This window comes from Xenopus laevis, chromosome 4L, assembly GCF_017654675.1.
Source record: "Xenopus laevis strain J_2021 chromosome 4L, Xenopus_laevis_v10.1, whole genome shotgun sequence".
NCBI lineage: Eukaryota > Metazoa > Chordata > Amphibia > Anura > Pipidae > Xenopus > Xenopus laevis.
Window position 1 is genome coordinate 23,354,221 of NC_054377.1, and position 13,641 is coordinate 23,367,861.

Genomic DNA, 13,641 nt, shown 5'->3' on the forward strand with positions numbered 1-13,641 from the left:
GGCATGCTGCCCAGCTGCATAGCTTTCCTAAAGCAGGACGCAAAGTCCTCAGTGCTGAAAGTGTGTGTGCTCAGGCCCGGATTTGCGGCAAGGCAGCATAGGCCCGGGCCTAGGGCGGCAAAAAAATAGGGGCGGCATGGCGCCCAGCCGCATTATGGGGACGCGTGCATTCATTTACAGCAGCTGCGCCGGCGTTTTTTCGCCGGCGCGCTGGGAAAGTGAGGTGAGGTGGGCGCTAGGACCGTGCGGCCGCCTGGTCGGACCGCGCGGCCTAGGGGCGCGCCTCAGTGAAATCCGGCGCTGTGTGTGCTCATACATACCTGGGGTGGGCAGGGGGGTAGGGGAGCAGACAGACTGGGGAGGCCTAGGGGCATCCGAAATAGAAATCCGGCTCTGGGTAAAGGTAAAACAGACTGGATTATGTGGTTCCTGAGGCACGGCTACATCTGAGTATCTGCATTGCTTCATTGCCATCTAGCGGCAATGTTAGGGAACAGGACTCCTGACTGAGCGTGCTCAAAAGGTCCCAAAGGATTGCTACTGTCCTAATTAAAGGGGTAGTTCACCTTTATAAGTATGTTATAAAGTGGCCAAGTCTAACCAACTTTTCAATTGGTCTTCATTATTTATTTTTTAGTTATTGAATTATTGCCTTCTTCTAACGCTTTCCAGTTTTCAAATGGGGTCCTATCTAAAAAACAAATGCTCTGTAAGGCTACACATTTATTGTTTTTGCTACTTTTTATAACTTATCTTTCTATTCAGGTCCTCTCCTGTTCATATTTCAGTCTCTTATTTAAATCATGGTTGCTAGGGTAATTTGGACCCTAGCAACCAGATTGCTGAAATCTGCTGAATAGAAAGCTAAATAACAAATAATAAAAAAATGAAAAATGAAATTGTCTCAGAATATCACTCACTATATTATAATAAAAGTTAACTCAAAGGTGAACAACCTCTTTAATCCACAGGAGGGATGTTGGGTTTCCACCCTATATGGTGGGTGGGAGTGTGCAGAACTGGAGAAAACCCCAGAAGTATGGAAAAGGTTCCCAGACTCTGGGGTTAAACTTCCATGACAGTGGTTTCCCCCATTGGAGACCAGAACCTGTGATGAGGGAGGGCTCAACTTGGGAGTAGAGTGAGTTTTGGGGGGCAAACAGCTATTTTCTGTGCTAGGTATACTGGGGCTAAATGTCTAATACTTCCTTATGTCCTATGGGTGCACTGCCCAAATGTTGGGTGTCAAAGGGGCACTTAACCTAAAAAAGTGAAGGGGACTCTGACCATTCGTTAGACAACAAAGAAGAGGCTAAACAGAAAAGTCCATAACCACTGGCATGAGGATATGGTCCATCATAGTAATTTAACATTCTGGATGTTTTGATTACTTATTGTGCTCTTTCTTTTTAAAAATATAAGTAACAATTAATGTATATGAGCACATGTTGAAGGGTAATTGATATAACAAAAGCTGTGCTATGTTGTTGCATTATGATGTGAAGATCACAGCACACAATTGCTTCTATGTTATGTCATGATTTTGATTTTCATCAACTCAAATAGCTATGTAAATAATACTAATTCACAGACACAAGAAAAATACTACATGCAGCTTTATTTTAGTACAGCCACTTATTTTTGTGTAAGATCAGGCTGAACGCTTTAAAAAAAACAAACCATATATACATATGTACAAAGGGAATAAGTAAGAATACACATAGTTTGGTGCATAATGGGCTTTTAAAGTGACCAATACCTGGGCCAGAGAGCCCTACAAACAGATAATAGTATGGTAGACTACAGCTTCCCTTAAATCTTGAATTTGTAGCAATGTATGTTTTGACAAATGGTCCCTTAATACTGTGACTCCTTAACTCCAGACCTAGTGGAGCTTAAAGCAGTAGATGGTGGAGGAGGGTTCATTTTGAAGACCCATAGGCTTGAAAGTTGAGGTTGATTCCTTATGGACTATCTGTAATATCCCTGGAATTATACAGGTAGCAGGGTTACACCTGTGAGGTCCATCAAATGTTGATCTACAAATGGGATTAGTGGTGAAGGAAGTCAAGGAACCACCAAAATTATAAAGAAAAAAGTATGTAATGGTAGAAATGCTTACGAGTACTTTTTATTCATGCTGTTATACTATAGACGCTTGCCAACGATGCTTGGCATTCAATGCATGGCAAGTATAACTCAAGGAGAAGATCCACGGGTTCTCTACTAACAATGGTTCTTCACAAAAGTAGTTAATGGTATCTCAGGGATTCCCGGAGTTGGCTTTATGCACGAAACCTCTTGTCCCCCTAGGTTTACAGTGATGTTGGTATCCTTCAGCCAATTCCAGAAATCCACAAGGCTACAGTCGCACGTCAGTGTCACCTCTGATAAGTCAATGCTCTCGAGGGAAACCAGAGGCTCCAGAACAGATGATGAAAGAGTCACAAGGTTGCTTTTCCCCAGATTTAGGCTCTTCAGTGCAGTGAGGCCAGTGAATAAATTGCTTTGGATATGTTTGAATACATTCTCAGATAAGTCCAGGTTGTGTAAACTGGACAGGCCCCGGAAAATGGTCTCAGGAATGTTAGACAGTTGGTTCCTGGCTAAGTTTAGATATTTAAGGTTTTCCAAGTACATGAAAATGTTTTCACACTCCCCAGACTTAAGCACAGGTCCCAAGGCATTATTAGAAAGATCCAACTGTACAAGACCACTTTTCCTTGTCATGTTGCTTGTATGTTTTAGGGAGCACCTGGAGAGACTGTTGCTACCTAAGGATAGATATTTCAAGGCTTTTAGTTCCAGGATGTGCCACAGTGATCTAAGATCAGTTAAGCGATTGCTTGAAAGGTCTAAGATTGTGGCATTTGGACAGAAAGAGATAATGTCATAAGTATCTGAGATCCTGTTCTGCTTTAACAAAACAAGGGTAACACCTGGCAGCTTGGTTCGTGGGATTTTTTTAAGTGCATTGTCCCTTAGGTTTAGTGATTCCAAAGCAGTAAATGTATCTAATGCTCCATATTGTACATCACCAATGTGATTAGAACTTAGATCCAATGCTTTTAAGGAAGTGGTTCCCAGACCTTGGAAACTGTTGCCCATAAGTTCTCCCAGGAGGTTTCCTGACAGATTGAGACTCACCAGTTCACCTAAACCAGAAAATGCCCCAGTGCTCATTTGGTTTATCTTATTGGAGGAAAGATCTAGGGACAAGAGTTTTGGAAAAGCAGAAAAAAGCTGAGGTGCTAAATGGGAGATGTAACCATTGGACAAGTCAAGGATCTGCACATTGCTGGAATTAAGCCCTGAAAAAGTGCCTTTGTTGGGGTCTTTCAGATTGTTGAACCCAAATCCACTTCCCAATGCAGCAGCATGCCTCATCTTAATATAGTCCACTTTAGTGCCTGAAATGGTCCTGAAGAAATGTTCTACCATCTTTGCATCCCAGCCCATAGATGAGATATCCAAGGTCCCTAGGGTAAGGTTGTTGAATGGATTTGTACAATGAAGCTTACTAGAAACTTGTAGAGGGTTGGAAGATAAGTCAAGTAACTGTAGTCTTCTTCCTTGCAGGCTTTGGAGTTCATCCCCACATATCAAGTTGATTTTGTTTAATTTCAGAAGAATGACTGAAATGGAGGTTAACTTCAGAAAGGAGGGATCAGGCCGGACTCTGTGGATTTTGTTAGATGAGAGGTCAAGCTTCTTAAGGGAAGTAAGGTCCTTGAACATCCCTGATTCAAGTACAGATTCATCAAGACCATTGTTATCCAGGAAAAGGACTTCTAGCCGAGACAAGCCCTCAAATGCTTCAGGGTGCAGACTGATGTTGCGGTTGCCTCCCAAGTCAAGGGTAATTAAATTGGGAAAGCCACGGAAGGCAGATTTCCCAACAGAAAATGCGGCAGGTGTAACCTGGCCACCAAGTAATAGGGTCTGGAGATGGAGAAGGCCTGAGAAGGAGTCCTGGGAGATAGATGGAATACGGTTAAAGGAGAGGAGGAGTGCATGGGTTTGAGAAGGGATATGTGATGGAATGGAGAATAGACCACCTGCCACACAGTAAAATACAAAGTGTGATTTGTCCTGGAACGATGAGCAGTTGGAAGTGTTAGAAGTGGGCTGCAATCCGCTGAGTAATGTAGGTTGGAACAGGAGGACAATTAATGGAAGTAACATTGTACCTGCAAAGAAACAAAAAAAAAAGAAGTTTGTTTATTGGACGTGGTAGAGAATTAGGCAGAATACTAGCTATAGCAAGAAAGGTCAAATAACCAGTAACAAGTCATGTGTGATATAAGAACAGAATAACATATAACTGTATGATATAGCATAGAGTGACAGCTTCATCAGTTATAGGATCAGGATGACAAATAGCCATGCGTGATACAGTGGCAGATAACAGAGTGACAGCTTTGTGAGATACAGGATCAGAGTGACAGATACTCTAGCTGTGTGTGATATAGGAATGGGGTGACAGATAGCAGTGTAAAACAGAAGAACACACAACTGTATGTGAGTGTCAGCTGTGCATGATATTCCATACATTTTACGCTGTTATTAAAAAGCTGTGTGTAATACAAGAGCAGGGTGACAGTTGTCCTTGTGTGATAGAGGTAGTCCTGTATGATACAAAAGTAGAGTGACACTAAGGGGCAGATGTATCAAGGGTCGAATATCGAGGGTTAATTAACCCTCGATATTCGACTAGGAATTGAAATCCTTCGACTTCGAATATCGAAGTCGAAGGATTTAGCGCAAATGCTACGATCGTACGATCGAAGGATTATTCCGAACAAACGAACGATTAAATCCTTCGAATCGAACGATTCGAAGGATTTAAATCCAACGATTGAAGGAATATCCTTCGATCAAAAAAAGTTAGGCAAGCCTATGGGGACCTTCCCCATAGGCTAACATTAACTTCGGTAGCTTTTAGCTGCCGAAGTAGGGGGTCGAAGTTTTTTTTAAAGAGACAGTACTTCGACTATCGAATGGACGAATAGTTGAACGATTTTAGGTTCGAATCCTTCGATTCGTAGTCGTAGTCGAAGGTCGAAGTAGCCCATTCGATGGTCGAAGTAGCCCAAAAAATACTTCGAAATTCGAAGTTTTTTTACTTCGAATCCTTCACTCGAATTTAGTGAATCAGCCCCTAAGCTGTGTGTTATATAGAAACAGAGTGTGACATAGAAGCAAAGTGACAAAGCTGTGAGTGATACAGGTATAGAGTCACTGCTGTGTGCCTATCCCACCCTCTAGTCTAGAGGCACATCACCCAAGGCATATCTCACACTTGAAATAGTGTGTGCCACATTCACATTACAACAATTCTTATATGCAGAGACCCAACACTGAATATAAATGTAATCTTGTACATGCAAATTTTGCAGAAGCACAGTTATATATGTGTGATACAAGAAAAGAGTGAAGAACACCAAGTGATACAGCTACAGCTGTGTTTCATATACAAGCAGATACTCTATTTATGTCTTATAATGTTACAGTAAGATTATGTGATCATGTGAAAAATCAGGGGACGCAGCTAGTCAATCCAGCAGGTGCCGGCAAGCCATTCAGCAATTTGCATTTATGTGAAATTTTTTTTAAAACAATGTGGTAAAATAAGAACTGCGTCTGATATGGGCAATACTCACAAGTTTCCCAGTCGATGCAATAGTGCCAACGCTGTAGCTGCCTCTCAGTCAGTGCAGTCTCTCTCTCTCACTGGTGGATCACTTGCTTTCCCCTGTATTTAAATATTTGGAACAAGCAGCTCCTCAGTGATGTAACAATATACTGACGTCAGGCAAACAGATGAATGTTTAGTAACAAAGAAAGGGAAATTCACTGGGGTTTCCCCTCATTAACCTACTTTAAATAATGCTTTCCTGGCTGATTGCAACATGGTGCTACACAAACATAGGGTCACAGACTTCACTCCATGAAGAATACATTAATTGTCCTGAGATCCTCTTCTGACACCTTTGCAATGGTAATGGCCATCGTTTTTTTACTGATATATATTTGTTTGCTCATCCTGAATTTAGTTTATCCTTCTATCCATGTGAACAGCAGCTCATCTTGGATCTTGGGCTTTTCCCAGTCTCATTTATTTAGGAAAGTCTTGGATGCACTGATATATTTACCCAAAGTAGCAAAACAATCTCTTGGAAGTGAAATTTCTAGCAAGGCTAGCGTTGTTATAAAAGGGGTCTCTGACAATGCAGGAATGCTTGGGCCCCCTATCTGTAACAAATTGCACAAATCAGGGATTTCCAGCCTAAAGTTTTCCAGCTGTTGTTAAAGTAAACTTGGATATACAAGATGAACAGGGGCGTAACTACAGAGAAAGCAGACCCTGCAGCTGCAGGGGGCCAGGGAGGTATAGGGGCCCCATGAGGCTCTAATTCACATAAAAGTTAAATACATATTGGTTAAACATGTCAACCTCTAGACATATTGGGGGCCTGAAAAAGAATTTGCTGTGGGGCCCATTAATATCTAGTTACGCCACTGAAGATGAAATTAGCGCTTTATGGGAAAGCACAGAACAGTTTTAGGACTACGAGATGGATATCACAGTAATAATATTAAAAACAAACATGTTTTTTTCAAAAAGCATCAGTTAATAGTGGTACTCCAGCAGACTTCTGCACTGCCAGTTCTCAAAAGAACAAACAGATTTTTTTATATTCAATTTTGAAATCTGACATGGGGCTAGACATATTGTCAGTTTCCCAGCTGCCCCAGTCATGTGACATATACCCTTTAATTGAATTTGCTGTGGTGCCCAGTAACATCTAGTTATGCCCCAGCGAGGGACCTAGGCATCCTGTGATTTAGTTGTCTGCTACAAAAACTGGCATGTACTATTATTCTTAAATCATTTTCAACCTCTTATTTGCCTTAATGCACTTGTTACAGCAGCCAAGATGCCTAACTGTACATTTATGCACAGTTTGGGCTCATTTATAAACACTGGGCAAATTTGCACCTAGGCAGTACCCCATAGCAACCAATCAGTGATTAGCTTTTTTAAGTCAGCTGCAGGTTAAACACTGAAAGCAATCATCTGGTTCCATGGGTTACAGCCCAGGAGCAAATTTGCCCACTAATTACCCCCACTGAGTCTCATTTGTCCTTTTCTTGTCTTTTTATGTCCTTTATTTTATAGAGCTCACTACAGACCAAGTCCTCAATACAGAAGAACAGACTGGATACATACTACAGGTATGGGACCTGTTATCCACACTATGAACCTTGAATTTTCTGGTTAACGGATCTTTCCATAATTTGGATAGTCATACCTTAAGTCTACTAGAAAATCATTTAAATGTTAAATAAACCCAATAGGTTAGTTTTACCTCCAATAAGGATTAATTATATCTTGGTTTGGATCAAGTACAAGGTTCTGTTTTATTATTATTTGGATAAAATGGAGTCTATGAGAGCTGGCCTAACTTTGGGCTTTCTGAATATTGGGTTTCCGTATAACTGATCCTGTACTTGATTCCGCTACAAGGAAAAAGCCTTTACAGGTACTAAGTAAATGACTTGCATTTCATTTCAAATGATTTGTTTTATGTTGCTGGAAGTAAGTGGTCAGCTTAATTGTAACCCAGTGAGCCAGTGTGCAACCAAATAAATAATAATAAATAAATGCACATTGAGTGAGTATAAGTGCATATCTTTTTTCATAATATTTGTAATTAGAATGCACATCTTCCAAAAAATCTGTATTGTTTTCCTTTTAAGGAAAAATTATCAATTCTTAATCCGTTGCTTTTCCCCAACAAAGGAAGTTAAAGGTTGTAGAGTTTGTGTGTCTTGGGGACGTCCTGTTCTATAGGTAGTGAGGTCACAGTTTATGTTTGCACAAGGGTTTCCTTTAGTGCATAAGGCTTTTACAGGATATTTGGAAAGGGGGTGCAGGCAGCAGCCAGTACGGTGAGGTGAATGTGTTGCAATAGAGTTCGAGTGTGTAAAGGAGGGACCATCTCTCGTGATTAGTGGCAATTAGGAATAGTGGAGATTGCCAAACCACAAAGTAAAAGTAGAACAGATTATACTTTTAATTCTAGTTAGTGCTACCGATTTTATACAGTGTCATATACAGTACAACTTTTCTTGCAGAGCTTGAGTCAGAAAGGCTTTCCCAAATAAGCATCTATGGACTTAACTGGGCCACACACAGGGCCATAAATACAGAGGAAGCAGAGCCTGCAGCTGCAAGGGGGCCCAGGCGATATAGGGGCCACATGAGGCCCTAATTTATATAAATTTCAAACAAAACAGGTCAACCTTTAGACATTTTGGGAGCCTGAATATTTGCTGAAATATTTAGTTATGCCACTAGCCACACATAAGCTGTGTTGTTTGAGCCTAGGTATGATTTGTACTCTGCTTATAACATTCTTCCATTAATTTCACTACAGTTATGTACATTTATCAACATTCTCACTGGTTTTAGAGTTTTTAAAAAATTTGATTAAACTCTACTTCTCTAAAATCAAAAATGCCTTGTAGTTTATTAAATCATCCGAATATAACAAGCACGAACGAAAAAAAAATGGAATGATGCTCTAAAATTATGAAAACTTCGAAAACCTCTAAAAATGTTAGTTTTTTTGGACAATTACTTGCAAAAACAGATTCCAAAAATCTTTACAACTCTAAATGGCGATAGTGTCGGACTGGCCCACAGGGATACCAGGAAAAGTCCCAGTGGGCCAAGGTGTCAGTGGGTCCTGATGCTGCCAAACATTTGGCCTATTTCATGGCCATTCCCTATTTCTATAAGAACAAATTGACTAAATAGATGGAATAAGAGATTATAGAATGTAAAGAAAAGGAGAATAGATGAGTGAGGAACGGAAGAATAATATTACTAAGAGTGGACCCCTGGTCTAAGATTAATTGGTGGGCCCCTAGTCAAAGGTTTTTTGGTGGGCCCCTGGTGTCCCAGTCCGACACTGGCTCTCACTAACTTTTATAGGTCCTCGACTGATTTTACGTGCCAAGGTTTTATATTACAGTTTTTGTGGGTTTTACACTTCATAAATCTCAAGTTTTTAGCAGTTTAGAGAAACAAAAAAAAAAAAGATTTGTGAAAATAATTTAAATTTGGATGTTAGTTAATAGGCCCCTAAGAATTGCATAGATTAGTAAATTATACCCCAAATGGGATTAACTTCTTGCTGAGCCCAAGATGCTGGGACATGAGTGTGCAATTACAATCTCTTTAATTTCAGTTGGCAGGACATTCATTGCCTAGTGGCACAGTATTCCGACCCTGCCTAAATGAATAGCAAATAGGAAATTTGGGATAGTAAGGCAATTTGTCTTACCCTAATGTTGTCCCAGCAGTATCATCATTTTAAAAAAAATGCCCTACAAGCCCATGGCATTTCTGGAAATATATACACTAGGCTTGGGTTGAAATGTCCCCTGAATAACTAAAAAGAGCGATGCTAAACTCAAAAGAATGCCACAGGTCTACAAAGCTGAAAATTGCTGCAATGTTTTAGATGAATAGACCTAAGATATGAATAGAATATAATGAATATAAACAGAATGTTATGACTTTGGAAATGTATTGACTATTATTTCTGTTCAATTTAATGCTACCTTGGTGAAAAAAATATAAATTTTGATCTAAAACGTTTGTGAGTGATTCCACCCTTTTGATTCGTGTGTGTGTGTTTGTGTATGTATACATGAACAGTGTCGGACTGGCCCACCGGGCTACCAGGAAAAGTCCCGGTGGGCCCAGGTGTCAGTGGGCTCTCATGCTGCTAAACATTGGGCCTATTTCATGGCCATTCCCTATTTTTATGAGAACAAAGAGGCTAAATAGTTGGAAAAATAGAGTATAGTATGTAAAAAGAAAAGAGACTAGGAGAACAGAGGTTGAGTGAAGAGAGGAAGAAAGGAGAGAGTGGGCCCCTGGTCTAAGATTAATTGGTGGGACCCTGGTCAAAATTTTTGGGTGGGCCCCTGGTGTCCCAGTCCGACACTACATGAATATAAATAAACAAACACATTTATTTGCTGCCCATAACTGTTCTTCATTGATTCAGTGCTGCAATCTCAGACAGGGTGCAGAATGGGTAGAACTTTGCTGGGTACACCCTGGTATTACTGAGATTTATAACAATGATGCAGGTGATGCAAGAACCAGTTCTGATAAGAGCTAGTTGTTTAATACTTTAGTTAAGGGCAAATAAGGGCAAGACCTGTCAGAAGGCCCATTTTTAGATCTGAACATTTCAGTGGAATGAACTAAATAACAGAATCATCATAGCTTCAGAATCATCCGATGATATTTCTCAAGATTAGCTGTGGCTTTTACTCTAATGAAGGAGAAGTAGTGGTGTATTTGATTCTCCTGCCAGTGGAATGACAAGTTTACACAAGAGATAGGAAACCTGTTGCAATCACAAGTTCACTAACTGGAGAACTGTTACAGTGAGTTTGATAAGAGACATGCAAGTCATGTATTTTCTGTTTTTTTTTTTACAATGAAGAAATACAGTAATGGAAGGGGATGTTCACTTAAAAATCTATTTTTTTCTGTAACAAACAAAAATTTAAGCTTTTCAATGGTTTGGTAAAAGTTATTTGTAAATCTAATTGCAGTTTATAAACACTGGGCAAATTTGCATCTGGGCTATAACCCATAGCAACCAATCAGTGATTAGTTTTTTTTCAGACAGCTGTAGGTTGAGCACTGAAAGCAATCATCTAATTGGTTGCCATGCCAGATGCAAATTTGCCCAGTGTTTATCAGTGTCGGACTGGCCCACTGGGATGCCAGGAAAACTCCCAGTGGGCCCAGGTGTCAGGGGGCCCTTGAGCTGCTAAAGATTTGGCCTATTTCATGGCTATTTCCTATTTCTTTGAGAACAAAGAGGTTAAATATATGGAATAATAGATTATAGTATGTAAAGAATAGAGACTAGGACAATAGAGGTTGATTGAGCAGTAGAAGAGTGGGCTCCTGGTCTATGGTTCTTTGGTGGGCCCCTGGTCTAAGGTTTTAGGGTGGGCCCCTGGTGTCCCAGTCCGACACTGGTGTTTATAAATGAGCCCCTATGACTTCCCTGCTAAAGGGCTCTTGGGTTTGCTAGAGGATTCCATGTGCAGCTGCTTCTCTAGTTAAGTTCACCTTTAAGCCTGGCTTCTGTTACATTGTTTCAGGAGTCAGAACCAGAGAATATAAACAAGCAGACAAATAATGCTTTTAACAGCAGTTACATTTACAAATAACCTTACAACAGTTGAAAATGTATTTTGGTAAGTTGCTTAGCAGCATTGTGGGAAAAGCATAATTGGCCCGACTCTGGTTCATATAATATTATCTTGTCTTCATGCATGTCTTATTCCTAATTATACACAGAAGAGTACACATAAGCTTTTAAGGAAAGAAAATCTTCCCTATAGTGCTATAGTGGTTAGTTTGGTGCCTGAGGCACGGACAGAGTAAGTGGGATAGGCCACAGTGATAAAAAGAACATAAGAGATATTACACGCCTCCATGGGGTTCATTTAGAAAAAAATTGCAAATAACTGCAAAGGTAGATTGATCAGCGCTGTCTGCACAATATGTTGGCGCTCTAAAAATACATGTTAGTAATAATCTTTTGGATGCTTTGGGTTACTGCACTTTTAAGTTAAATGAACAGTAACAATGTATGGGACCCTCCTATAGGCTTCCCCGATTGATATCTGGCTGAAAGTCGGCCAGATGTAGATCAGGCAGGTTAGAGAATACTGTCAAATTGAGGACCACTTTGGCTTGTCGATGCAGAGCTCATTCCAACCGCCCGTATTCTCCTAATTGTTATATCAGCCGAAGATCATCTACCTCAAAGTGGGCATTTTGGGGAGAGATCGCCAAACGAGCTGATCTCCCTATGTATGGTCAGCTTTAGTTCCATTGGGGAGATCCATCAAAAACTCATATTTATATTTATTATACTACTTATTTACCACCAGGTGGTGCAGCAGATCTGGTTTTGTTATGTAAGTGGCTACTTTTCTATTTAAAATTGTAGTATCACACCCTTATTGGCACTGTGCCCTGGGAAACATTGACGCATTCAAACTTTGAATTACATGAATGTTTATTTCCTTAGCTTTGGATGGAAACTGTTATTATACAATACAACAAACTCACCTTCCCCCTGGTGGGTTTGATAATATGTGGAATCACTTCCTTAGGACTTTTTATTATCTTTTATGGAAAATATGTATACCTCCCCCAGTGTACTGACAATGTGAAACAATAAAAGTCTATTACATATTTAATGTAGCACTCTCTTAAAGGTACAGTGGTTAGAGTAACACATTGTTTTACAATCCGAGGGTTCCTGACAGTTCCGGTGCAGCACAATGCTAATGCTGACATTGGATTCATGGCATCAAGGCAGTAAAGCTATGGGACCTTTTATCCAGAATGCTTCGGGACCTGGGGTTTTTCCGTATAATTGATCTTTCTGTAGTTTGGATCTTCATACCTTAAGTCTAGTAGAAAACCGTGTAAACATTAAATAAACCCAATAGGCTGGTTCTGCTTCCAATAAGGATTAATTATATCTTAGTTTGGATCAAGTACAAAGTTCTGTTTTATTATTAAAGAGAAAAAGGAAATATTTTTAGAAAATTTGTATTTTTTTAATAAAATGGAGTCTGTGGCAGATAGCCTTTCCATAATTCGGAGCTTTCCGAAAAACGGGTTTCTGGATAAAATCCCATACCTGTATAAGTTTAATGAGGCAACAAAATAACCCATAGCAAATTATTATAACAATATTTGTGAGGCAGGCATTTAAAGGCAAAGTCATGCCAGTTTTTTGTTACATGTTCTTAAAGGCATGGTGGTAACATGGCACTGACAGACACGTTGAGGAATAAGTCCCCTGTTTGAGACAAGAAGACTATATTTGTGTTGCAAACAATGGTGGTAAAAACTAGTTGTGTCAAGCAAAATTATAATATTTTTCTAAGGATGTCCCTTTAACCCTTAATGTACCAACCATTCTTTTCCCAGAGGCTAATTAGGACTCTATAATGATGGTACATGAGTGTCAGCGACAAATTTTATCTATCAAGTAAAGGGTCAAAGCTTGGTGCCGTTAGATTTTGGATTTGTTACATGAATAATGTAAGGTTAGGTTTTTGTAAGACCAGTGTGTCTGTAGGAATAATACAACAGTTATTGGAAACAATAGGATTTATGGCTTCTGTGACATTGTTCAAAGCATGACTAAGAGAGGGAAAGCCCAGGCCTTGGCTTTATGTGCTGTCATAAAGAATCTTACTTTGTACTCTCTCCCTGCCTTTATAAACAAGAAATTCCTTATAACCCATTCTAAAGAACTCCAAGATAATGAAAGGTGAACCCTTAGTTAGTTGATCCGACTTTTATTTTATATTACTAGAAATATTTGCAAGGTGCCTCATACCTAGTTTATTAGTATGCAATTGAATTAAAATAAGTGTTTTTTTTTTTTTTTTAATAGAGCCACAAGCAATGGCAATATTCCTGGTATTCCCAATGCCTAATGCAGGCGTATTGCCCAGCCATATACTAGACTTACTGCTGAAAAATGCCTCAAACCAAAGCTTTAA

The 13,641-nt window shown here is 39.8% G+C and overlaps 1 protein-coding gene across 1 annotated transcript; it reads right to left on the bottom strand.

The window, feature by feature from the left end:
- Nucleotides 1-1,601: 1,601 nt before the first annotated feature.
- Nucleotides 1,602-5,705, bottom strand: tlrs5.L (soluble toll-like receptor 5 L homeolog). Its single transcript, NM_001095629.1, is given in 2 exon segments — nt 1,602-4,190; nt 5,664-5,705. A coding segment is annotated over 1 exon segment (1,959 nt). The 5' UTR covers nt 4,186-4,190; nt 5,664-5,705; the 3' UTR covers nt 1,602-2,226.
- Between the last annotated feature and the right edge of the window lie 7,936 nt (nt 5,706-13,641).